General features: G+C 50.0%; 1 protein-coding gene across 1 annotated transcript; it reads right to left on the minus strand.

Annotated features, from left to right (window-relative positions):
* Nucleotides 1–456: 456 nt before the first annotated feature.
* On the minus strand, nucleotides 457–27724 carry LOC143216073 (uncharacterized). Its single transcript, XM_076438817.1, has 2 exons — nucleotides 19480–27724; nucleotides 457–11657 (listed from the first exon to the last, which is right to left on the minus strand). The coding sequence occupies exons 1-2, from the start codon at nucleotides 20384–20386 to the stop codon at nucleotides 10804–10806; spliced, it is 1761 nt and encodes a 586-aa protein (XP_076294932.1). The 5' UTR covers nucleotides 20387–27724; the 3' UTR covers nucleotides 457–10803.
* Between the last annotated feature and the right edge of the window lie 159 nt (nucleotides 27725–27883).

The raw sequence follows: 27883 nt of genomic DNA on the forward strand, positions 1-27883 counted from the left end.
ACATCAATCGATGCAGCTGGACATTCGTTATAAAAAAGTACTAACCTATGTATGTCGAAAAGTGAATAGTTCAGGAGATATTTCAATTTAAATAGCTCTAAACTAGCATTACTATCGTACTAAGATGTTAGTGTTTACTTACTTGTGTAACGTCTTAGTACGACAGTAATGGTATTTTAGAGTTATTTATAAATTGAAATATCCCCTGAACTATTAGCTTTTTGACATACATAAGTTAGTACTTTTTTATAACGAATGTGCAGCTGCATTGATTGATGTATTAAAAAAATACCTCATTCCATTTAAAAAAATGAAGGTGACCTTGATATCTCTAAAAAAATAGCATAAAAACAAAATTTTTGTTTGGCATCGTGTCAGCCCCATTGTACCATTCAACTTTGTTCTTAGCATATTTTATGTATCTGATTGTATTTTATGTATTTTATGTATTTGAGGTGCAAACGTTAGGTGACTCACCGTGTATACAATAACTAATAACTTACCTTCCAAAAATCGTTCGAACTTTAAACCAAATTAGCAAATGCGTATTCCAAAAAATTCTCAAGTTCAAACATGTGTTACGAGTACAAATTTGTTTAAAGTTCGAAGGGGATGAACCTTGAGTAGAGTCATTAACATTGAACCATGAGCATGAGGATCCACCTCTGGCTCAGCATTTTTAAGAATGCTGAGTACTCGGCCACGAAGCAAGCTCGGTCGCATCTTCCAGCAATTTCCGATCGGATTTTCGCAAACCACCACGATCTCAAAGAGACATAGAAATGGTTAAAGCGTCAGTTCACGCATCGGGACGGCGATCGTCCGGCGAAATCAACGATCAGGAGCCGTTACAAATGATCTTAGGCGGCTATCCAGGGGGCGATCGAGCCTCCTGCTCCGATTCTTACAGCGTGTAACCAAGACGACGGGTCGTTGTGGATGAACCCGGTGGGTACGCTTCTGCATACACACCATCCGGGCTGGGTACTCTTGCACACAGCCTTCCCGTTGAACGTGTACACACGTCGGACACGACACGCCTACCTAACGCCGCGACTGCGGCGGAACGCGGCCAGAGAGTTGCCTCGCACCGGTAAATAATGCAAGCCGGGGTAATGGCGCTATCTCTGCGCATCTTTTATTAAACGTTCGCTTCGCCGGCCCCCTCCCCGGCACCCGCGCACCTCCTACCCACTCGTCCGACACCCTCCTACGCCTCTTTCTCCGCCAACCTACCCGCCATCCCCCGGTACACCCCCGCAGCCGGGTTATTGCCACTCTGACTGCTCTCTTCTTCGCGGAACGCGAGCCTCCGGTTGGTTACAAGGCCGATGCGATGCCTGGCCGTCGCTCATCGCACCCCCGGTTAGGCTTGTCGACGTCCCTGATCCCCGTATACACGCCGTGTCGTTCGCCTTTTTAACCCCTTGCTTTGCGATGTACCTCATGCTCCTGGCGATTAGAACTTCTTTGCCGGCCCTAAAAGAGAAAGGAAATTGAAATGTACTTCCTTTCCAAATTTCCACTCCCACAGTTTAGATTTCAGTTAATCAGTTAATAACTGTATCAATCGTCATCGAGACAGTTAAATTGTGTGCGTGGCCATGATTGCCTCAATGCAAATTGCAGTGTAAAAGGTTAACTGGAAGTCTCTGTAGGTTTCTATGCGCCGTGGTAGCAGCAGTAATGAGAGATTATTTTTGTAGCCGTGGTAATGAGGAAATGGAGGATACGCGTTCCGCGAAGGCACGTCGAAAAGAGGCTTCTCGACAGAAATTAAATAGGTGCTCGTGCTTTAATTTCTGCCCCGCGGTTTGTATTCTTAAGAGAACGATGTGTAGATTACCAGCCAAGGAGCGAAGGGGTGCTCTTTTGTTATAACCGTCGCTGTTCCTCATTGACGTTGAAGTTATGCGGCGATTCAGCGTGAGGACGGCATGCTATTTTAGGGGACGTTAACCCGAATCAACGGAATATCCTATGTTTTCTAATCTTTGTACTAGAGTCATTTATTTGGCGCTAGATAGACCGCGTTACCAAGCTGCGGAAATTGTGCATTCATAGCATTTTTAATCTTCTAAAACCGGACACGGTAAAATGTTTATAAAAGTGCAATGAGATTTTTATCTTCTTGGAGTGCGACTCTACCCGCGGTGCAATAATAAAATCTTCGTCAGATTCCAATTTTTATAAATTAGACCGTATAAAGTTTTATGGGATTTTCAGAATGCCGTGTCACCCTTAACATGATAGAGACATTATTTTCGGCTTCAATCCCTGCGAAACAGTGTGAAAAATTACGTAGAGATCCGCAGTTCCGTTCTCGTTGACACGGTCGAACGCCTGGAACAGTAAATAAAATATGGCTAATTCTGATTTTAAAGATTTGAACGCCATGCAAAAATGCCTAAAGATCCGTTATTTCCGATTCTCCTTCTTCCGCGAGCGAAACTTGGAGTGTCGGAATAAACATCGAACAAATCGTGATTTATTCGCAAGCTCGCGTCTCGCGCCGCCAACTGTAGTTTCGCAGTGCGATAGCGGGGCAACGGTAGGAGCCGCCTTCCATTACCTTAATTCGCGCATTAAGTCCTCGGGAAATTTTCGTTCGGCGACTCGAGTCAGGCTTAGATGGAGAGAAGACGGCAACGTGATCCGAGTCGGCAGCTACTCGAGCGTGGAAACCCGAAGGGCTGGCGCCGTCGATTTTCGCGGGCGTGCTGATTTCAATTAGCATTATTATTAGAACCGCATCGGCGACAAGGAGAGAAAGCGAACGACAGAGAGAGAGAGAGGGAGAGAGAGAGAGAGAGAGAGAGAGAGAGGGGGAGAGAGGAGTGAAGAGAGACGATGGCAGTCTGGCTATCCTCGTCGTCGGTTCACGAGCACACACCGAACCTGTGGGCCGCGTTTGAACGCGCAGGTCCCTCACGCACACCTACAACGGGGACAGGGACCACCCCGAGCGACTGACGCTTTGCTAGGGGGTGTTTGAAAGCGGTGAAATCAATGCTTCTGTTTGCACTGTTGAGGTCGAACCGAATTCCGTTCCTGCCTGCCTCTGCTCTGCCTCTGCCTGTGCCTGACGATGATCGTGAGCTATGTGTGCGTACAGCCAGATACGGGAAAACGTTCACCGACATAGACCCCCGATCCTGGCCAAGGTGAAAGTGCACGTAGACGGTTGCAACCGAGCTCAACGGTTCTACCAATTTCGGTCAAATTCGTATCAACGCCGATCAATTATCCCCGATTTACCTCGCCCGTTCGTTCCTTTTCTGTCTGGACAGAGGAAACGTGTCGGGGACATTCTTTTGAGCGTCTGATCGAGACTGTCCCTTTCTACTGGACACTAAAGAGAACTTAACTTTCCTAGACGAGAGGAACTGAGTTTGACGATGGTGACAGTGGAGGGTTAACGTGGCAGGTTTCAATCTCTTTATTTTATAGTTGGGGAGGTCGGAAAGGTGGTTTCATGGTAAATTATTGGTTTCATTTCTTTATTTTTAGGTACATGCGGTATGTTTAGACAGACTTTTTTACCAAGTCCATCTTCTCGGCGAACAGCATCGAAGGTGCCTGGCGACGCAATCAGAAATTCTGCAATTAAAGAGCCGCAGCCCGTTTCAACCAAATAATCGAACAGGCATACAATTACCGCTTAATTGGTCCGACTCCGTCCCTCCGGCTGTCCAGATAATCGGCGTTCTACGGTAATTGCTCGCCGGGTCGGACGTTTGCGCTCAAAGTCCAGGTTGCCATTAACGCTTCACGCCGAATATCACCGGCGATTAAATCGGGCATCGACGATTTGCGACGTATCGCGGCGAGTCTGTGCCCGCGTCTCGAGCGTCGGCCGAAGATGCAAGACGGGCTCTCCAATAATCCTCCGTGATCTCGTCTGAGCCGGCTCTTGGCTCCTGAAGCTCTCAAAGCTCTCGGATCTCAATTCTCGGACTATGCTTCTCTGCTCTCAACTTTCGAAGCATTTGGATCTCAAGTTTCGGGGCTCTTGGCTCCAATTGTCAGCGTTCTCAGGACATTCGGCCCCTGGGGGCACTAGGCTCCTGGCCCTCGGCTCTCAGGACATTCAGAGCTCTCGTGGCGCCTCGGCTCCCGAATCGTCGAGGTTTCGTGGCTCCTCGGACTTTTGGCACTCGGCTCCCGGCTCTCGGCTCTCGGCACTGCTGATCACGCGCTCACGCGAAACAACCGGCGGGACGTGGCGGAACAAGGAAAGAGAGAAGCGCGGACGCGAAAGATAACGGCTCGCTGTCAATCGATCGATTCGCGGAGGCTTTTGTTCCGTCTACGGTCCCGCTATCCGATTTAACTACGACCGGCTGGGATCCGGTCGGATACTGTAAGAATCGGCTTTATCTCGCGCCACGTTCAACCGGCGCAAGGTACAAGTCACCCCTTCGTAGGGGAACTTGGAAAAATATCGCACAATTGCCAATGGACCTCGCGTGTTTGCTAATACAAGCTTTGTTAACGAGCGGACGGATTTTGGAGCTCAAGGAATTGTTGGAATTTATACGCGTGATTAGTGTCTTGTAGATTTCAACATCATGTTTGGAATGACTCTCATTAATTCGCGGTAGATTCGAACGTATCGAAACTCAGATAGAACGAGACTCTGCTGGTATTGTTGAAGTGTTTGGAAATTTTGTTCTAGATTTTTCTGCTGCCTCTATCGTCGGTGTATGATATGATTCGCCAAAAATCAATGAAAAACACGGTTGTAAGAAAGAAATACGCTTTATGAAAAGTCTCTTTATAAATGAATCAAATCTTCCTAGTACACCAAGACGACATTATCCTTCAATTCCAGGTGGACACAACACAGCAAAGCGAAAATCGCGTAGCCCACAATCTAAAACGTCCGCCACGCTCCAATCAGAGCTGCTTCGCACTATTCCCGATCGACCAATTAACAGATTAAAATTAGTCCTCTCGACCGTCGACGCCGTCCGCGCTCATATTGAATTGACACCCGACTAATTAACCGCCAACAATTAACCAACGAAGGGGTAGTCGGGTTCGACGTGGAATAGAGCGGGGAGGGAACATCAGCAGACAACATCTTTCTCGGGTTAAGTATTTCGGTCGACGCGCAGGTCTATAAATACATGTGCAACGCTTGTGCGAAACGCAGTGGTGACCCTCGGCGTACTCGCAGACACGGGACCGACAGCTATTGAGCTATTACACGCCTAAGTGGAACAGCCTGACTGCAGTGGCGTGCCTTGCTGCTTTCGGTGCGTGCGACTCCGCGACCTCAAACTGGTAATCCGCTGTGCGCTGCATCCGAGGACTGCAAGCTCTCTCTCTCTCACTGTGTGTTCGAGTGGTCGCAGGCTTGCAGCCGGGTCCGTTGCACCGGAAGTACGAAGCCAGAAGCACACCGGGACAAAGGGAATGCTAGCCTGAACACCGGCTAATTGGTGATTTTCAACGGAATTCCCTACAACCAGTGTTCCTGCAAGACGACGAGGTGGTTACTACTCGCGATCTCGCACAATCAGAATTTAAATGAGTCAAGCTGTTGGATTCCCTGTTTTGCCTACCCTGATCCCACTGGTAATAACTGACAACGATTTCGAACGTGAAGCACAGGATCGCTCGATAAATACGCATTTCCGGCGTGGACGTTTTTTTAGTAAACGTTGCAGATTTGTGAACATTTCGTTCACAGGAAATTTATCTAACGCAATTGTTCCACAATAGTGAGCTACTTAAAGCTAGTAATCAGCCACCTAAAGCGTTGTTGTTAATGCCCTCTCCTGTAGTGTCTCCAATTGCAATTTTTCCCCGGTGACACGTTGCAGTATCGTGGAACAAATTGTATCGCGGGTGTCGAGCCAGCGGCATTGATTTTCCCGATTTTTCCGGGCGCTGCGTCACTTGACGTCATCGTTAATTCGCGACGCTAATGAGCCACGGTCAGGAGGTACCGGCCGGCGGTACTAAGAGTCCCGAGACAGATCGTTAATTAGCGCCCCTGTCCACCCCCGTGCCCCCTGACTCCGTTTCGCGCACAGGTACCGGTGTTCACGAAGTTTAAGCGTCCTCGAAAAGAATTCTTGGGCGTTCACGGTGAGGTTACGCCACTGCCGGAGGTTCCCCGAACCGTGGGGTGTGCGAGTGTCGCGCGGGGGTTGGTTATTTCACGGTCCACTCGCTCCACTCACACCCCTTACAGGCGGCGGCGGTGGCAGCCCCTTTCCAAATCCACCCCTAAGAATTAATTCGAGAGAATCGTCCGGCGGCCGAGCGACAGCCACCTCTTCTGCTTCCACTTCGGATCATCTTCCTCTAACCCCCTGAAACCTACCTACCCCCCGATTTCCCACTCCTGGGTCTTTCTCATCCCCTTGATTTCCCACCCCCTCCCAATTCGCCGGATCCTTCTTTTCGTCTCTCCTTTCGCATTACTGTTCACGTCGATCTAACTTCCTCCTGACTCCTGGCTTGATAACGCCCTCGTCTCCCGAAGGGTCGACAGATAAAGAAAGAGGCCTGAATTCGGCTGCGGGGGTGGTAGCAGAGGCGGCCTTAAAAGCGGGGACACGGTTTTTCATTGTCTCCGGATGAACGGACGATAAGACCGATTCCAGGGGGCGGCTAATTTTTCTACCCCGATAGGCGGCTAATGTTAGGAGCCGTCTTATCTAACAGGTCCAGGCAATTAACGGCGCTTTCGGATTCGCTCTATGATTCCTTGATTGTCTAGACGAAGGACTACGATTAATATCCTTCTGACATCTTTAACCTCTTCCTTAAAAAACGAAGGATGTTAATATTATTTTTATGCTATGCTCCAACGGCTGTATCGACATTATTATAATAAACTAGGAATGTCGTTTACAATCTAAATAAAATTAATAACGTGTATTTCTTATTTCATGTTATAGTGCAAGCGATTAAAGAAACGTGTCACTGCCTCCACAAGTGTTTTAACCGATCCTCGATGCGGCAGCAATTATCGCGGGATTTTTCGCGAGTAAAATGATAACGCGGAGTTTAACCGGTGTGCGGCTGACACGTCGACCGTCATCCAGAGCACGGTGCTCATTACGTTGACCGACGTCCGCTGACGATGACAGACGACATCGAGCTCTTCTGGAACGCATCGAGCGATATTTCGGCCGCCGCTTGTCGAAAAGTCATCCATCAGCTCGCGGGATTCTGCGGTATTGCACACGCCCGGCTCGAAACTCACGATTTTTCAATTCCCATACCGCTTTGTCTGCCAAACATCGTTTTTCACCGGGGGAAGGTTACGGTTAATTGTAGGAGAACGATGTGCCATAGCTTGCGAACGGCTGCACTGTTCGCCGGTAATTCACGGGATCATCGAGCCCGTTCGTTTCTAAATTCAGCATCAAACGAAGCAATCGAATCGTACGCCTTTGCGCCGACAAGCGACCGCTGTTTTGAGGGAACCAAGCGTGTCCAAGCGAGTCCCGCGAGCTCAAAGCGAGTGTATATAATAGTATACTCATTCGACTAATGGCTCGACTCGCTCACCGGCTTCCTTCCTCACCCTTGTTCCACGAAGAATGTCGGTTACTCGCTACTGCAACGACCGACACCGAGAAATAGCCAGGACCCCGCAAACTGATAAAGAAAAAGCGCAGGAAACCGAACCCGGAACGCAATTAGGCTTCTAATCCTAATTCCGCTACCCCAATGATGGGGTGTGCTCCTTCCGACACGGGAAACTCGGGACGGGAGATTTTTTGGAGGCGTCTGAATGGGTTTTGTCTTCGGGGGATGATAATCCCTTGCGTCGCTGCCAAACACTGCTTTGTTTCCCCGTGATTGCTGTATGGCTGTGATTTTATGCTATTCCAAATTGTTTCTTTAAATTGGTAGTCTATAGATTGCAGACTTGTATGCAAAATTTCGGTTTTTAGGTTGGAGACACTAAGATTCTGGTGATAAATTTTAATAAAAAAGATGGGATAAATAAAGGTGTATGACGATTTTCCACGAGGTTTCAACAAGGAATTGAGGTGTTCCGATAAGATCCTGTCACGAGGGAGACGTCAGGGTGGCCGGCAGGGACTGTATCCTCGGATAATTGGCGCCATATTGCAAACTAAACGATCGATCTTTCCTCGGGCGGCGCGTATGCTCAGGGATTATCATCGCGTGTATTTACTGGCAAAGGCTTACGAGTGTAACGTACGGTATTTATTTTACACAGGAACGTTCCATCGCGTCCCGACGTGGTTCAGTTTTGCGTTCAGCACAAAAAATTGCTGGCTAAATCCTCTCGCGCTCATCCACTCTATCGTCTAGCACGAACATACACACTGTTTCTCGCTCTCTCTCTCTCTCTCTCTCTCTCTCTCTCTCTCTCTCTCTCTATTCTCTTCAACTATCTCTCTCTCCCTCTTCCTCTCTGTCACACTTAATCGTTAATTTTCACGCGCGCCTTAGAGCTACGAGCGTTTCCCCGATAAAATCTACTTCGTTTTACAACGATCCTCTCTTCGCAGCGACCAACGGAATATGTTACAATGGCGGCGAAAACGTTCGAAGTTTACCCGGTCCGCTCGGAGGGAAGTACAGTGCTTTCAACGTTGATTCGAAGTTCCTCTCTCTCACTCTCTCTCTCTGTTGTATGCATACGTACACACCCATGCATATGAGAAAACGGTACACAAGCGAGAGAGCGCGAGCACGCCTGCTCGCGCGCGCGCGAACACAAGCGTTCCTTTTTTTTCTTTTTCGTTGCACGCGCATTTCGTTACTCGTCATTGCGGCTCGTTCAAACATCATCGCGGATATTGGATTGAAACGCGAAATAACGGCGGAACGCGGTGCTCCGACGGGTTTATACACGGTTACTCCGTCCGTTTAATTTTTTAATTATATCCGTCCCGCTCCGGGGTTTTACGCGCGGCCCTGCAATCGACCGCTTGTTATTCTTCGTTTACGTATCACCGCGTATTTATCTTTCCACTGGGACGATGGATTCCCCGGCTCTCACCCCTTCTATGCTATCCGACCACCCCCGCAACACCCCCGTACCTTTCTACCCCACTCTTTCCTCTTCATCGTTCCTCCATTCCTCTCGTCACGTTATTTTCCACCGCTATCCCCCTTCGCGAGCGGAATTTAAACGCCCCGACAATATCCTCGAAGAGACGCGCTCGTTTTCTGCACGTCAACCCCGCGTAAACCGATTACCCTATCGAGGCGACCCACGTGCGGGACGATCGACGGCCCGAACGGACCGAACAATCGGCCGACACTTTTTTGTACATCACGCGATAATGTTCGCTCGGCGACCGGGCTGCGCACGGTGCCTCCGAACCCCGGAAACCTCGGCAACATTCTCCTCTTTTATCTACAAAAATGGTCAAATGCGCAGACTTCCCCAGAATATTATGGTTTCTATTTGTTTAAAAATACCAGAATGGTATTCGTTCAGATTTTCAGCGAACTTCATATGTCCGAAGAAACACTGAATAAATTCAACGATCGTAAATTAACGTTAAAAAGAATGTTTTCGTGTATCTTTTGCTGAATAAAATCGCGTATTTTTCGAATTCTGCCAAGATTTCCGGGTTTCATGAGAAATCGTGCGTCGTTTCGCCCCGTTGACGATTTCACCGTGGAAACTAACAACGGTGGATCCACCCCCGCGTCGATTACTTTCAACGGGGGTGGTGTCTCTTCTGTCTCGTGTTTCCGGTGGAACTGTACGGGGCCGAAGGCTGAAGAATACTTTCAATGAATATTTACAATCGTCAGGCACGCTCGCAGAGTGCTCCACGGAAACTTTTCCCATGGAACTTTCGCTGGTTTATACTGTACAGAGGGTGGAAGTGTACCTTCGGGACACGACAGATTAGAAGATCACCATTTAGAGAAGGATACTTGTCTTATAGATTCAAGAGGCTTCCTTTCTAAATATGTAGCTCGATTGGAAATTCCCGTGGAACACTATGCCAGACGTCATCATCCCCTATATACGCTCGCGTCAACGCAGTCTCCGATTCCAGGGTCGGAGAATTAACAAAAGCAACCCTTCTCGCCCTTCAGCTCCACCATACGATCTATCACACCAACCATACCAAGATAGAAACTTAACATTGCACGTTTAGTTTAACCCTAGCGAGAAAAAACGATATTTTCATCCTATAGAAAGTAAGTCCGCTCTCGAAAGTATAAAATAATCATAAGTACAAGATAGTCGCGACTGAAATTTGCATCGTTAAGGGTGGCAGTCTTACCGAAAGGAATATTCTTAATTTCTACAGCTCGACAGAAAGGTAAATATCAAATACACTTTAATAATCAATGGTCCGCGGATTTTTATGCAATTGCTGTTTCTCAAAAAGTAGACCAACTAAACAACTTCTCTGGTCCATCAGAAAACTATTCCGACTTAAAATAAAATGAAAACACTGTTACCTCATGCAATAGAAACGTCTCGCGATTTACGAATTTGCAACTTCCTCGTGGCAGGTCAGGGTTAAATGCACAAAGATCCCCAGTATAGTAACCATCGACCCAACAAAACCTTTCAACTAGCATGCACACAGTTGCATCAAACCCAAACCAAGCTTATCCCACCGATAAATACATCTTGCTAAGAGCATTCCTTCCGGTGCCACCACCCCTAAGAACAGATCATCCAACCAACTCCAAGTCGTTAGCATAAAAACAGTACACATTATTTTCAACCGTCATCGAAGCCACGCTGACCACGAGTGGCATACTTCTCCCGATCGGGTCCGAGGACTACGAAGGCAAAGACGACGTCTGCGAGCGTCGAGTTCGCTACGCGTGCGGGTGCGTGTGTGAGTGTGGATGCGTGGATAGTGTAAGTCCGGTGGATGAGGGTGTGGACGTGGGTGGTGGTCCTGCTGCGGTTACTGGTGTCGCGGACAGGTGGTGACCGAAGAACGTCGGCCCAGTTGGAGGATAAGGTGGTGCGGCTGGGTGATAATAGCCAGGTGGTGGTGGGGGGACAGGTGGCGGATGATGGACGTGGGCGTGCGGATGTGGGTGTGTGTGCGAGTGGGGCAGGGGATGTTGATGGGGGTGGGTGGCGAAGAGGAACGCAGGGGCGTAAGGCGGGGGGTGTGGCGGCGTGGTTGGCACCGTGGGGCTATTGACGTCGAGGCCAGGGTTCTGCTTCTTCCATTTGGTTCGGCGGTTCTGGAACCAGATCTTGACCTGGGTTTCGGTCAGCGAGAGGGACAGGGCCAGGTTCAGACGTTCGCAGACGGACAGGTATCTGGTGGTCTTGAACTTGTTCTCCAAAGCAACCAGTTGTTCATATGTGAACGCAGTCCTGGCTCTTCTAGGTTTGCCACCGGTGCTGCCACCCCCGCTGCCGTTCTGCCCGCTCTGGCTCTGGCTCTGACAACCCTGAGCCTGCACGCTGCTCGACGACGAAGAGGACGAAGACGATTGCCTCTTCTTGCAGTTCGACGACTGTACGTTGCTCGACGTCGCGCCGTTCTCACGATCGGCGCTCGAAGACTCCGGGTCCGTCACCCTCATCTCCACGTCCTCGTCTTCCTCTTCTTCTTCAGGGTCTTCGTCCATGTCCTCCATCCCCGTGTCTGGCGTACCCTCCTCGTCTTCCTGGCCGCTGCCGCAGGCGAACTCGCCCCGCGAGTCCCCATCTGCAAGCAATAACGAGACCAGAGATCAACGAGGACGCCTCGCCATCGCGGAGAATATTATCAGACGGAGGAAAGCGATACGGTGTTGTGTGACGAAAATTGATTACACCACGGATAAAATTGCGCCGCGGGTGTCGGGTTGCTTATAACGGCACACCGGTAACCGGAGCCCGGCCGCTGTGCTTCACACCCCGTTTCACCAGACGCGGAGAACGCAGCCAGCGGAATGGACCATTTGCGGCGCAACGCGGTGGAAAAGTACGCCGGTGCGGTGCAGTCGCGGTGAGAATGTGGTGGAGCTATAGTGAATAGGTTAGGGGGGCGTTAAAGTTGCTGATGTATCTCGGGAAGGGGGGTCGACTACTGGAAAAATTGTTTTGACGAGTCTACTGTGTCTGATCAGTGGAGTACTCAATTTACTGAGTCTGACGGGTCGGACACCGTCGAGCTGAGGTTGGTACCTGTATGACACTGGATTTCAAATGCAGAAGATTAAGAAAATACTAAAAATTAAAATATACTAAAGATACTAAATAACTATTCAATTTAATGTCTGACCATTCATAACGTTCTCACAGTTATCAGCACCCTTCATCCAACAAAGATGAAAATACGACGATACAAAGGGAATACTATTATCGTGCTCAATTAAAACCAAAGTAGAAAACGAACCTAGAATAATAAGCAATTAACAGCCAAAACCGTGCAGCAGGCGTGCACTTCCAGCGCAGTGTTTCCGGTGGTGCCTCCCACCCCCGCGACGTTATAGAGGTACCGGCGAAGACAGCGAGTGAGCGACCGTCCGCCCGACCGCGGCTACAAACGATTGAAACGTGGCGACCTGGACGCTATACGCTCCAGAGAAAGAGCGAGAGAACGAAACAGCGAAGGGAAAGAGAAAGAGCGGCCAATCGTTCGCTCAATGAGAGAGGAGATTGGAGATTCAATCAGCACGCAGATGTCCCGGGGACAGATATTCCCTGGCTCCGGTCCGTGGAGGTTGGGGCGCCCCTGAGGGGGCAGAAGGGGGGGTTCTGGGGATAGGTTGCCGGATGGATAAAACCAGCGACAGAAAGAGACGGGTTACGAGATTGAAAGAGACGGACGAAGAGAGAGAGAGAGAGAGGATATAGAGAGTATCGGTGCTCGGGAGGATAGAGGAAGACATAGGGGGTAGCGAAGGGAAAGGCAAGAGTGACAGAGACAGAGAGGAAGAGAGAGAAGGAGGTGGGACTTTATCCGAATTGCCGTGGCTCGTGGCCCATAGCCCGTAGCCGAGCACTGTGCCTGGGGCTTGGAAGTCCGTAGGGGGCGACGGATCGAGAAGGTTTACGCCGTAATGGGATTTGTATCTCGTTAACGCGCGATCGTTCTTGCCCCGACCGTACAGGCCGCGCCGACCGGCTGCCTTTCTCTTCTTCCACCGACCAACTTCCTCTCTTTCTTCCTTCTTCCGCCACTGAAACTCCTCTCGGACATGACCGGCACACCTCCGCGAATTGATTGCTTCTAATTGAATTGCGTAATTTATATTGTTCCGCACGGACGCAGATGCTGCGCGCATTTTTGGGGTGCCGTTGCACTGCGCTGCGGATCTCGGAGTAGGTTAGAGGATTGTTTAAAAGTTTGGGTGATAGACGAAGGGTGTGGGAGATTAAGTGTTTTAAATCCCTTGAACACCTTGGTACGATGTTCTTTGATGCTACAAAAATTAGAAGTTTTTCTTGTATAGAATTTGCGAAATGTCTATACGAAGTACTATGGTGAAGAAGTCTGAGCAATAAATAGTGCAGTTCCTGTAACAACTGGACGAGTCTCCAAGATCGTAATGTTATCACAATGTGTAAATTATGTCATTCTAGATCTATTAAAATTCTGACTAATAAACAGTGCAATATCTGCGACAAGTGGGCACTTACTTGGGTATTACAATTCTAAGTAATAAATACTGCAGTCCGTGCTTCCAATTTTACTCAAATTCTAGGTAATAAATATAGCAGTGTGTGCCCGTGATTCTCTTACAGTCGTAAGCTATAAATATTGCAGCGTATGCATCTAATTTTCTTAAAATCCTAAGCAATAAATATTACAGCGTGTGCTTCCAATGTTACTACAATTTTAAGCAGAAAATAGTACACTGTGTGCTTCCAATTTTATTGCAATCCTAAGTAATTTATAGTCCAGTATGTGCTTCCAATTTTGCTAAAATTTGCAGCAATAAATATTGCAGTGTGCACTACCAATTTCATTGCAAGTCTACCTAGTAAATAGTCCAATTTATGTAGCAGGCAGATATATTAGCTTCTAAATCGCCGGGTTCGCAGTTTCGCTCCACTTTCAACCAACAACTAGCACAGTGCGCGCAACAATAAACATTTTGACAAAACGATTAACAGAAAACTGGTCAGCGAGTGATAGGGTTCAACGAATGGACAGACCGTCAGATCGGGCCACATGGTCCACAGAGGCGTCTCGCGCAATTAACTCGAGACGCGTTCGTAACGAGCTGGCTCTTATCGCGTTTGTCGAGGTTTTATAGCGTCGGCCGTGCAGCATTTATCTCGCTTAGATCTTCTTCATTAACCACGATCCGACGGGGATTTCTGTTCAAGCCGCTCGAATCGGAGTCGAGGGAACGGAAACCTCCCTTGGGACCCAGCTAAGGGTGCACCGGGGAATGCAGGGTACAAGCACCGTCAGGGATACTTATTTCGGTTTTCCTCATTAGGCACAATGACAACGGGTCCGACGTCGAATCTGGGAATCGGCAAACAGACGGCCACGTCGGCGGAGCGTGCCAACCGTCTTGGATCGAAGCCTAGGAACGTTAATAGAGGGACGAATGATCAAGTGTCGTGGGATCGACGCGGAACCCGCCTGACGGTAACGGAGAAAGATAAAGAGGAGAGTGATGCCCGCGTGATTGATTCAATGGGGCCGAAATCTACCTCGGAACAGCTTCTTGCAAATTGATGATAGTCAGCGGGAAATCTCGGTACGTTTATAGGGTATGAGAATCTTTAGAAGCTCGTGAAATACGAATTTAAGTGAAGTATAGCGCGGTTTCGTTTTATTTTTGGTTCAGTGAGGTTAACAGCCAAGAAAATCACATAAATTTCTTTGATTCTTTTTTTGCAAGTGAGATCTACATCAGAAGCGCTCCGTGCGAAGTGATGACGGTCTGCGGGCGATCTTTGCGCGTTTATAGCCTATAGCGAATCTTTAGAAGCTCGTAAAATACAGATTTAAATGACATATAGCGTGGCTCGATTTTATTTTTGGTTCAGTGGGATTAATAGCCAAGAAAATTCACTTTAAAATGACTTTCTTTAAGATGAATAATCATTGCAATAAAATAGAAATAAATAAAAATGAATAAAAAAATTCTGCCCAACCTAATACTCAATTCCAAACATAGTGTCCTCATCATTCCACCCTAACGCCAGCAATTCCCACGTCAAGTGCCATTTCGACCACGTCATAAGAACATCCTTATCGTCTCGGCATTCTCCATGAGACACCGGACAATTATCATATTATTTCCGCGGGTAGGAACAATGGCCACGGTCCAGGATCGTACAATGCCCAGCGCAACGAGTGGCGTGCTCGTTCCCTTAACGAGCGGGACCACGATAGGATCTCTCTCGCGTCTCGATAAGAAAAACCACGGGAGCCGACCAGCAAGGGGGATCCAACGTTTAACGGTATCTCTTTGCGCCGCGTCCCGTAGTAATTACAATTTTTTCCAGAAATCTAGCGGAAAATCCGGGGAGCTTTCGAACGAGCGCGGCGAGCGAGACCGTACGGGGGGACGGAACGGGAATTTCTGAGCGCGTTGCGTCGGGGCGGCGCGGTCGAGCGAGGAGAGAAGCGGGATCGTTTTGGAGGGAGTTTTGCGAACAGCGGAGCTTGAACCCCCCGTTTGTGGGGACAGGAGGGAGGTTGGGTTGTGGGCGACGAAGAGAGGGAGAGAGAGAAGTCATTATGATGCAGAAGAGCCAATTTTCTGGGCGGCTTGGCGCGATGCGACGCGATACGCCGCGCGATGCTGCGCGATTATCATAACAACCGACGATATTATTCCGTCGGCGGATTTGCCGTTCGGTAGGGGTTTGTAGCGGGGGGATGACGCTGGCAGGAGACTCGTCGCTGCCAGCAGTTGAAACGGATTTCGCAGATCGGAGCTTCGCCGGCGCCCTGATGCACTTTTAATGGGGCCCACCCCCGCCCAAGAAAGATGGATGGCCCGTGGAGCCCCGTGTAATCCCGATTTCATCGGCAACGACGATCGATCCCTCGACCGCTGTCTGAACTCGGCCCGTGTCGCGTTCTTTTCTCGAGATCAGGGCTGTCGGCCTTCTTCCCCCGCTTTTTCACGTCGATTCTACTCCTAGGCAATCAGCGACTCCACTAATTGAGGTCCACGTGCCCCCATTTAGGACTTTAGGCTCCCTAAAGTCTAAATTGGAACAGTCCGACTTCTTCGCCACTTCTTCTTTGCGATGCTACTCCTAGGTAATGAAGTCCTAGTAAATGAAGTCCACTTGCCTCGTGAATCCAGAATAACAAGCGGGGAAGAAGTAGGGTAGTTCTAGATAGTCTTCTGGACTTTAGAATCTAGAATCTAGATTGAAGTCGCCACTGACTGTTTAGGCGTGGGATCGAAATGAAGCAGCGGGGAAGAAATAGGTTATCCCTGCGGAGTCTAGATAGTCTTCTAGATCGCAGCCCAACTTGTCTCTTCGAAGACGAAAAGACAGATACCGGTTTTTTGCGAGGAAGACAAGACAGTCGCCGGTTGATTTGGTCCGCGGCAACCAGCGTCCCGTACCGGGATAAAGGGACGACAATGATGGGGTTCAAGGACTGGTTAACGCAGATTAGCGGAGCAATTTGTCACGCTCCGACAAGCCACCCTCACGACCGCCCCCGCCGGCGAACCACCCCACTACAGCTAGCCTCGACAGTGGCTCCTTCGTTCTGTTTCTACGTCGATTCACCCCCTTCACTCACGATGCTTCTTCTTCTTCTTCATCCTCTTCTTCCGAGAGGTAGCTCCCCGTCCTCCTTGCCGAGGACCTTATCGACGACCGGGATACTCCGCTCCTGGTCTCTTATCTGGCCGCCAGACTCCATTAAATTCGAAAGTCAACTGTGAAATTGGGATCCCGAGGACCCGCTCACGGATTCGATCATCGCGTGTAGATAAGCTTTCCGCGGCAGATGCCCGGATGCCGATCCTCGCGATCGGAATTTTCTTGGTCGAGGGCTGTGGAACTGAATCCGGAAGTCGGGGTGGGCCAAGTGGAATGATCGAGCTTCTTTATATTGTCGAAAGGTTGCTAATAATGTGGCACCCTTGATATTTATGTATTTGTTATGCAAAATCAAGTGCAAAGGAACGATCAAGTCATTCATATATTTTTGGACACGTTGTATAACCATCGAGAACCAGAAATTCCTATACAACAAATGCAAAATATAAAAAACCAAAGAAATAAATCCACGAGGATCTCGTTGCGTGACAGTGGAGCCTGTGACGAAACCGACGGGTACTTTTGTTGTCACCGGTGGCCCATGATGTTGGCTTTCGAGCGGACAGTCGTTCCTCGAACGAAACGGAAGCCGGGCCGTCAGGTTCTCGTTTCTTTTTAGATGGAGACGGACGCGGCGCGACGGGGTCGCTAATTAAAACGTTCTAGGACAGAGCGGCGTGTACCGTGGCAGCGTTTAAGCAGATCAGAGGCCGGTCGCGAGTGGCCCTCGAGAGCTTGCAAAAGCTTGGCCCCCTCGTCCCCGTGTTCCCGGTAACGCCGTCTACATCATCGCTTTTGTAGGAATCCCCTAACAAACGCAAATAACTCCGAAATCGCGGGTAGATCGTGGAACGGGGCGATCCTTTCGTCTAAACTTAGAAACGAGGAAGAAGAAGCGAGAGGGACGGACGCGGAGGATCGACGGGGACGCGAAAAAATATCGTTCAAGATCACCGCGACCCGGAGTTCCATGTGGCGAGGCCTCGGTTATGAATACAGAAAAAGAAGAAAGAGCGGGGCCGTGTTTTGGCCGGTTACGTCGCAAGAGTCGCAAGCAGGAAGCAATAAAGATGCGTGCCACGGGTTTTGGCAAGAACAAGCCCGAGGATTAGGGGATTTGCTAGCGCGGACCAGAGCCAGAGAGAGAGACGGAACCGGTCGGAACCGCGTATTCTAGGAGATTAATCGGCCGTTGCGGCGAGATCAACGACGATTACCCGATTACACTGCTTCTGCCGGCGTCTCGCGAAATTGGCGGACAAGGCGCACCTTCTTCGAGAATGTCATTCTCCCTCTCTTGGATACCCGGTATTACTCGGCGACTATTAAAAGAGGTTGTTAACGGATCGTTCGTGAAACTTTGTTCTAAGAACGCTTGCCCGCGATCCGTTATTGTGATTCCTCGGTCCTCGCGCGGGACACGACGGCCACGGAAATGCACTGAGAATGCAGTTTGAAGGTTGACGTTTTCTTCGAGCACAATTAACCCCTTGCTCTGTAATGCCTTATAATATACCGAGTATGTACCCCAATTGTTTCTACTACATTCACATAAAATTCTAATTCTGTCATCGGCATTTAACTATTCTTCTTCTTCTAAACGATGAAAAAGTTCTAACCGTCGTAGATGTAAAGAAAATGGTAGCATACTGGGTTCAAAAGGGAACTAAGGGGTTCTTGGGATTTTCAGACGATCTGTGACTCGTCTACTAGCTAAACTGAATCAATAAAAATGTTCCAAATAAAACCAAATAATAGTTCGTTGCTTTCTTTAATAATTTTAATAAATTGTTGATAATATATATCGATACTCTGAAATCCCATCTTTTCTACTGTTTCATGTTTCCCGTACATAATTTTATCGTAAATTTGATGTAATTTGACGTAGATTTGATGCATTCATCAAATCCGCAATATCTTGACGTAAATAGGAATTTCATTCCCAAAAATTAAAGTCTACATCCATTAATAATATGGGTGAACTGTGACTCTCTTCTACCGACTGTATCCCCTAAAATTTCAGTCTACTATCTCGAAAAATATTAATGAACTCCCTAACCTCGATCGAATTATCACCTAACACACGAAAACGTAAGCTCATCAAGCCGCGTTTAGGCTGTCTGCACTAGCTCCGAAGGCCTAGCACACGCAGGTCCCATGGGCACAGGGTTCAGACGCGCTCAATCAGCATAAAGCGAAGGGGGTTCAAGCGAACCGGCAATTCAGCTCGCGAAAGTGGACAGTTATGGTGGTTTACGACCGACAGGCTGCCTCTTGCGTCTCGCGAGAGATCAGCAGGAGATGGACAAGGCAACCGAGTTGCACCGTCGCCAAGGTACGATTTCACTGAAATTTTTCCTTGAGTGAATGAGCTCTTTCCCGTCGGAGTACTCGGAGACGTGGGTACACGATTAGTCGTGCACAGTCTGTAAAATATAACTTTTCGAATGCCTGTTGCTTTCAGCTAAGAAAGTATTGTCCACGAGAAGGAGACACAGAGAAACTTGTAGGCACATATTTATACTCCACTATCTGACGCCCCTACTGTGTGTTACAAGTATGTACAAGTGTGTATTAGCTCAGTACGAAAGTTTCGTGCCAGAATTCGTATTAAAATACAAGGAATCGAACCCTGGCCTAATATTTTGCTATCGATCCCTGTCACCAAATTTCGTGGCTCCTTCTCGTCGACGAAAAATACCTTGACTTCTGGATTTCGACGGGAAAGAGCGAACCGGCCAAGTATGTGATTAGGCTCGTTGCTACCGATTATGAATTAGTATCACCTTCGTGTACGCTATCGGCCCGCCGATGCCGGCGATGATGGACAGTACTGTGCACGACCCGTCCGCCGGTGAATTTGTTAGGGTCGAGGATATTTTCCACGGAGAATGCGAGACACCTCTTCTTGGCTTGTACGGTGCTGGCGGTGGTGGTGATGCTGCTGGTGGCGGTCCCGGTGGTTCGTGCCGGGTTGCCGGAGGTGCACACGGTCATCACGGTGGATGCGGCTGCGGCGTGCGCGGATATATACACGGGAGTCCCGTGGCCAGTCGGCTGGCCACCACTCTGAACACAGGAGAAAGGGTGCACGCCGCTTCTCGCGAAGGGGTTGAGGAACTGTTCGGACCCAGTACCCCTGGAGGAGGGCGCGGTGAGGTCTACGGGACTGCTCGGGTTGCTCTCATCCACCTCATCGCGACAAACGTCGACCTCGACGTCCTCGTCATCCTGGTAATTCCCGTTCCTGCTGCCTGGATGCACTTCTTCCTCCTCCTCCTCCTGCTCCTCTTCATCTTCCTCGTCCTCAACGTTTCTTCGCGGCGTCACGTTCCTCTCGGGATCGTCCTCTTCCTCCTCGTCCTGTTCCTCCTCTTCCTCCATATCCGCGTCGATCCTCTTTTCCCGCAGGCCGGTCGTTGTCGTCGTCGTCGTCGTCGTCTGCGTGTCCATCTCGTGGAACTGGTCCTTGTCGACGGCACGCAGGATCGGCGAGGCCGGTGGCGAGTGCTGTTGCTGCTGGCGCACGCTGTCGTATCGCACAAAAGGCTCGCCGGTGCGTACGTGGAGCAACACGTGCCTCCTTTCTTGAGGCGGCAATCCCGGCAGCCCCGCACGCATCTCCGGTTCCTCCCGCGGTAGAACGACCGGTCCTAGAGGCGACACGGTCCTGCCTTCCTGCATCCTCCACATAACAGCCCCGGGCTTCTTGTCCTTTATCTGACCCCACGATGCTTCATCCCCCCTGGAACGTTTAACGCACTTGTCTCTTTTTACTCGTCACAACGATCTTATCCCGTTCAGAAAGGTTCCTCGAGATACATCCCCAAACGTTCCTCGAGATACATCACGGACACTGTCTCATCCAGGCACTCTGGTTATTCATCACTAAATCGGCTAAATATCCTGGCACACCGCGACAACCGTTGTCGACGACGCGGCGAGTCGACTGCTGTGAGCTCGCGAGAGTCAGGCTTCACAATTGCCTGGGGTTCCGGGGTAGGTTCTCGCCGTTCACTGAACCGGTCGGACACACTGGGACAACAAACAGCCGTTCACCGGGTCAAGAGAGAGATCAGCGTGGCAGCGCGATTAGCAGTGTCTTTGGTAGACAGACGCGGCGGCGCGCGTCCCGTAAAACCTGCTCTCGGGACCTCCGCGTAGAGCCATGGTGGCTGAATAGGTGGTATATCGGCGTATTATTAGTACCGAGGAGCCGACGTCGGACCGTAGTCACGGCGGAAAGCGGCGGCGGAAGTCGACGGTGGGGGTACCGACACCGCCTACAGTGGGCGTGGTCAACCCCGACCCGCTTACCAGAAAGCTCCGGCCGTTGTGCGGTGGGCGTGAGCCATGGAGTTCCCGTTGGGGGTTGCGCGCACACACGTGCTACCCTCTTGTCCGTGGCGCTTACGGACGTACACGATCACGAAGATGCACCCAGACAGAGAGGAAGCAGGCTGAATGGACGGGCACGAACACGAAACGGAGCCGCGTGCAGACGTTTCGCGGCCCCACGAGCGAGCTTTCGCCAGATACTCGGGTATGTACACACAGAGTCTACCTTTTCCTCCCTCTGCTCGACTCCGACCGGCCCACCCTCGCCTCTCCCCTGACTCTCTCTCTCGCTCTCACATTCTCTCTCCACCCCTCCCCCGGACGGCTAAAGTGGTTTGTCTTTGATTTAACCACCACCGCCGCCACCGACGCCGCCGTCGATGGAGGAACGGTTTTCCCTCCACGCACGTTGCCATCGTTCAACGGTGGCCGAGGATGTGTGGAATCGTCGCACGCTCAACTCGTTCTCTGCCTCCGGTATCTATCCGTGATCGCGAAACGCCACCGGGTTTGCCGATCATCTTGGTGTGTGAAAGGCGCGTCGATAGGGCGAGGGAGGAGGGCGCGGCGCATTCTACGGCCCGTTGTGTAGAGTAATCGTGTTCGGAGTATAATCGCGCTGGCTAGGTAGGTAGCTAGACTAGCTAGGTAGCTATCCAGGCAGCTATCTCTGGACTTCGTCTCCATTCTCTCTCCAGAAATCTCTTTCTCTCGCTCGCCTCTGTTCCGACGTCCTCCGACGGTCGCCTCGGCTACAGCAGCCAACCTGTACCAACTCCATCCGCCTGACCGACCGACCGACGGATAGCAGACCCAGTCAATGTAGCCGTTGCTACCCGTGAGCTGGTAGTATGCGCTGCTGCTGTTAGTGCTGGTGCTGCTGTTGATGCTACCGCCGCCGCTCTTAACTCGGCGCACGGATATTGTTTACCCGACCATTTAGGTAATTGCTGGCCTACCGCCCTGCCAGCCAATCGAACGTAACCGGCGGATGAGCCTGCAATACCGAGCCCTCCCTCTCCACCCCTGGTCCTCTGTCGCTACCAACCGCTTCTCTCTCTCTTTCTCTCTCTCTCTATTTTTCCACCCTGTGTCTCCCTCCACTGCCTCTTTCTCTCTCTTCTTCTCTCTGGTTTTCATTTTTTCTCTCCGTTCACGTTGGATATCGTCGATCTCTCTCGCGGTATAGGCATGTGCGTTCGGCTCGTCCTCGTTCACAGCTACCCTCCGATCATCATCGAGTTAGCTCAGGGCCAATCGCTCGGCGAGATTGACGCCGCTATTCTGGCCCCCCGATGATCGATTCTTTCCACGAAATTGAAGAGATACACGCCGGTTCTCCGCCCATTCTGCGGCCCGACCGACCTGTCGTCCGATCGTTCAATGGCCGATCAACCGTGACGATCGCGTCCCGCCAGTATTAATAGCCAGCTGCCGGGGCGAAAGTTACGCAAACGCTCCCGCCGGACTTTCCAATTAACGGAGACGAGCTGGGTATCTTAAAATTGCGTAACAATCGACGGTAGGAGATCGCTGGTGAGAAGGGTGTACAAGCGTGTCTCGCAATCGAAAGACAAGCCTCCCCTCCGAGGGGTGGTAGTTCGATCTGGCGAGCAAAGAGGACATCAGGATAACGTCGTTCGATAGTCGACACGATTCCATGCGGTGATTTCCGCTGGAAATATCATGGTCGTCTAGCACATGCTCGTTACACATACTTGAATGATTAATGCACCGTTCTCTCACGAGTCTTTTATTCCCCGATTCCGACGGCCGTCGTCGGTTAAATTTAGAAGCGTCGTCGTCTGCGTCGTCGGCCGTTTCCCGACCATGAATCCCGGCGCTAATAATCTGTGACGATAGGCGTACCGCGCGAGCCCCGCCGATTGATAACGTAATGAAGCCGATCAAATATTTATAATCCGGCCTGCCGGCCCGGTCGATCGGCGCGTTTTACTTTCGTGTACAGATGTTCCCGGCGCGTCGGTGGGAGTAATCATTTCGCTCTCCTCTCCTCTCTCTCTCTCTCTCTCTCGGGGCCATGATTTCCCGTTTGGACGATGTGTATGTATGCTTGGGAATGTGTGCGCGTTTTTGTGTGTACGCGTAGGTTCGAGAGCGTGTGTGTGTGTGCCCGCGACTAATTTCCGCGTGTGCGGACCGCGGCCGGCTAATGAGCATTATCGTAAATTTATTTCGCTGTGCCTGCCCCGGTCGGTCCGCCACCGCATAAGAACTAACAAATTAATTTAATTCGTAAATGACACGTACGGCGTGCACGGTGCATTTACTGCATTGAATGCTGGCGCGCCGGCTGCAGCTCAATTTGCAGCCAGCCACCAAAGCTTAATTAAAAATTTACACCGACAATGTGGCCGTGCGCGCACGCTTCGCCCGCACCCTCGCGTGCCAGCGAGGCAACGTTGATGCTCGTTTTAACTATGTCTACCCGCGACAAAAGCCTTCTTATACGACCGAGCGACAGTGGAGGGTGCACCGCAGATGTAGGCGATGATTGTCCTGTGGGGCTCCGCTGTGGCCCCGACAAACTTAAGGATAACGAAACACTTTTACAGCTGAACACTGTTTACTAACAGAGGATTTACAGACAGTGCTTTGATATCACTCTTTTTGCCAGCTTTCGGGATGAACTGTGGTCCCAGAGGGCAGTTCAGAGCATGGTTGCTGTAGCGGCGATTATGCCATAATTTTTGGAAGTCTATCATACAATCCACAATCTACTTTTCACAGTCTACAGAGTCAAATTTTTACAGAACATGAAGTACAAAGTATGTTAAAATTGTCCTAAAGGGCACCGCTCAGCTACTCCACGATCCCACCCACGTCTACACGACCAAAAAATCCAAATGCTTGATGAGGAATAGTGGACAGGTTGCTAAGAATCTCGCAAGGTCCCGTGCACCCCGCTAAAGTGCAGAAAAAAGCGAGTCGGCCGTTAAGTATCGAGGAACCGAGGCGGAAGGGGTTGCAGGTGAGCACACCGCCGGATTACCCTACCTGGCAAAGTGATGTGGGTTTAGGCGAGCGTTCCTAATAGTTCTGAAACGGTGCACGAGTCGAGGAGCAAGCTAGCTGGTTAGATAGATGGCTAGACCGGCTAAAGTGGAGCGAGAGAGGGTGGCATCGGTGCTAGACTGTAGCTAGAGCAAGATAGATCGATAGAAACACCAATGGGGGGGTAGGAGCTATCCCGGAAGAGGACGCTGCTATTCTGGCTGACGAGGCGACAGAGAAAGACGTAAATATAGAATAAGAGATGATAGGGAGCGGGGACGAGAGGGGGTGGCGTAGAGAGAGGACGATAGAGAAGGTAGCCCGAAGAGGATGGGGTGTAGTTTGGAACGGAGATCGAACAGACCAGCCGTGACCAATTTGCGCCCGTTCGTGCTCCCGATTCTGATCCCGATCCCGTTCGCTCCGCGTCCGTTCGCCGCACACACGTGAGCACACGTCGTCCATACACACACAGACAAACCTGGGGGTCGAAGAGGAGTACAGAGGGGGTTGGTTGACACACAGGCGAGCGTTCGCGCGCGCGTAACAGCGTCGATCTTCCCAGCACGAGCCCCTAGCAGGGCCAGCGATGCCAAAAGATACTCTCGTCAGGGAGAAAAGTCGCGCTGTGTTGTCGCTCGTTGTACGCCGGCCACCCCAAAAGTTTCACGCCTATCTGGACCGACGGCACCACCTCTATTGGCGCCACGATAATTGGCCAATTAAAACCGGCCGAGAGCGTTCGAGGTACCTGGCATCCGATAATTATACGGTATCCTCGCGGTGGTTCGACCACGTATCCACGCGACCAAGGGGGTGTCGGAAAGGTGGAGAGAGAAAGACACGAACAGAGAGAAAGACAGGAATAGAGAGGGACAGAAAACGAAGAAGAGAGAGGAGGATACGAAACGAAGAAGAGAAAGAGATGAACGGTGGTTGATGGCGAAGGGAGGACCAGCAAAGAGGGCGGCGTGCCTCCGGAGGAAAAGGGGGATGGAATCGACTATTCCGATTACGTGGCTTCGGATTCTACGGACTCCCTTTTCTCTCCACCTGTTCCTCTCATTCCCCGTGCCCCTCGAACCCCCCTCTCTTCCGCAACGAACCCCCCACAAACGGTCTTCCTCCCGACGTCCTGTCCTCCTCTCTACGTAAATCAATGCGGCCAGCACGCCCTCTCCTTAACCCCGTGACGCATGACTGGAATATTCCTCCGTCGGTCTCCACGGCGTTTATCCGCGGTCTGTTTACTCGGACTCGTTTTCCGGGCATCGATACCGAGGACCGCCTTTTCTGGCCCCCGAGCTCCGAACCCGGGGCCAGCGGCCCCCCGCGAGCACTCACCGGTGTACTCGTTAGGGGATGCTAATTGAGAGAGACGCGAGGATTGCTAGCTTAGACCCCGGTATCTTTGCCGAGGATTTTTTCGTCGGATCGGGTCTTAATTGGGTGTTTGGACCTGAACGGGGTAATCTGTTCGAGCAGAGGGAGAAGATGACCGCTTCCGGAATTACAGGAAGAATGGGACATGATCGTGGCGTTATTAGCATTTGGTCGCAATTAGGTTTTCGTTATTAGTGGACTGGGGCTCTTTGTGGTATTCGGATTTGTAAAATATGAACATCGCTTATGCTCATCTCTGTATGTTGCTCAGAATGAGAATTTGTTCATCTTCTGTTTGTGAGTGTCGTACAATGTCTAATTTTGAAATACATTAAATCCGAAGGATATGGTAATGTAGATTGTTTGATTTTTTAAAATTTGTGTTGTAAGATCTCTTATAAAAAAATTTATTCGATGTGCAATAACACTGAGTTTAGAAAGACTGTGCACTTACTCTTCCACGAAAGATAGATTCATCCCCGAAACAAATTTCTGAAATCATGGTCGGATCTGATAAAATAAACATCTGCGGCAATAATGCGTCTGAATAAGGTTATGATTAAAGATCCATTATCGGGCATCGAGAGTAGGAGAAATGGATCGTGAAATCGTTCGACAGTTTTTTTCCTTCCCTCGTTGCTCCCCGTGTCCAATTATTTCTTGCTCGATCGGGAACCGTCTGAAAATGAAAACCGAACCCGATGTGTCCGGATGGCTCTCGGTATCGGCCACGCGATCCGTGATGTATGTCTCATTAAGAATGTTCCACTTTAATTCATCCCGCAGCCGAGTGATTGATCGTTTACCCCTAATTAGAGATCGGGAAAGTCTTGAAAAAGTAGATGAAATTACGCGTGACACGAGCGGAAATTAGGTTCGCGGAGAACAGAATGATGTATGACCGTTATACTTCAGTAACCTTAGCGACAACCGCGCTAAGATACTTCTGCCTAGCAGCCGCTGCCGCTCTATTTCCGATGGAGCGGCTCCTCGCGGGAGGTAATTATCCTCTTAATTAAGAGCTTAGTTTCCATGGACCGCTCGGCTTTCTTTTCGAGAGAAAAATTCGAGCCGGGGAAACGCTATTTTCTTTACGCTATTTTCTCTCTCTCTCTCACACCGTTTCTCTTTCTCTCTGTGTCTGTCATTTCTCTTGGATAGCTTGCATAATACTTTTCCATGATCGTAACAATATAACTGACCTGTAGCGCGTAATCACCGGCACGCTAATTGCCGCCGATTACCCGCTCGCAATTACCATTTCCTATACTGTATCGAGCATCGATTAACATTAATTATTAACTGCCCCTTTGCGCACGATTATTGCGCCGCGATTGACGTTGACAGAGCACCGTTATCGAACAATCAACGGGGTAAGAAGAAGTCAGAGCGTGCAATTACGGTTGCTATAATCCTTGTATTGATTAGTATTTCAATTAAATCGAAAATTTTCACGCGGCGCAAATAATATTCCAAAAATACTTAGTAATTTATGATGCTGGTGCTTTAAAGCGTACGAGGCAGCTGAAAGCAATGACAGTACTCATTATTTTACAGGTTACATCAATTCTTTTCAACATCACCTCTTCAGGTACATGACGGCTCAAGCAATTCTTTTAGATATTTTATAACACATTTATGGTCTCGGGCTTATCAGACGTTTTCAATATGAACTTCTACGACCACATAGAGGCTCAAACACCTATTTGAAAATGTTGTAAACTCAGTCCCCAAGTTTGTTAGTCCCCAATCAAGCCATCATTTTCGAGGCACAATCTGTCGAATCTTACCCTCAGCGATCTGGCTCGCAGATGAGGTTCGGCAGCCTTCGGGTCGCGACAATTTACACCCCCATGCGATCAGATATTCGTCGCAAAGATATTCCGTCGGTTACGGGGAGGGGTGGGCTAGCGAACAATGCTCGTAACGGGGCTCATAATGGAGCTAATGACGACACAGCTTTCCAGATAAATCGACGCGAAGGTGGCGGACGATTTCGAAAGGACGCGTGCTAGCTAGCGAATAGGGCCCAAAGGAGGTGATTACGGTGTTGGTCGCGTCGACTCTCATGTGTATAAATGCTACACACCCACGTACGAGGGTTATACGTGCATGGGGGTCGGGTGGAATCGCGCAAAAGGGTCGTCGGGTACATATATAATATATCGCATTAGGCTACGGGGGTACGCAGGGCCGAGAGAGTATCGCTTACGCGTTATTATTGCAGCGATACGACACGCTACGGTGTCACCCGTGACCTCCCATGGGGGGCCGGGCAGCACCATATCATATACAATGTAGGTACCAACTGTCACACCATCGGCGAGACCCGGGGATCCCATGGAAACCGGCTAGGCGTGCTTTATGGTGCGTCAAATTAAAAGATTCCCTCCTTTGCGTTCCCTAACTGCGATCTGATCCACTTGCCCGATTCCTCCTCGCCCATCCCAGGAG

The sequence above is a fragment of the Lasioglossum baleicum genome, chromosome 15, assembly GCF_051020765.1.
Source record: "Lasioglossum baleicum chromosome 15, iyLasBale1, whole genome shotgun sequence".
NCBI lineage: Eukaryota > Metazoa > Arthropoda > Insecta > Hymenoptera > Halictidae > Lasioglossum > Lasioglossum baleicum.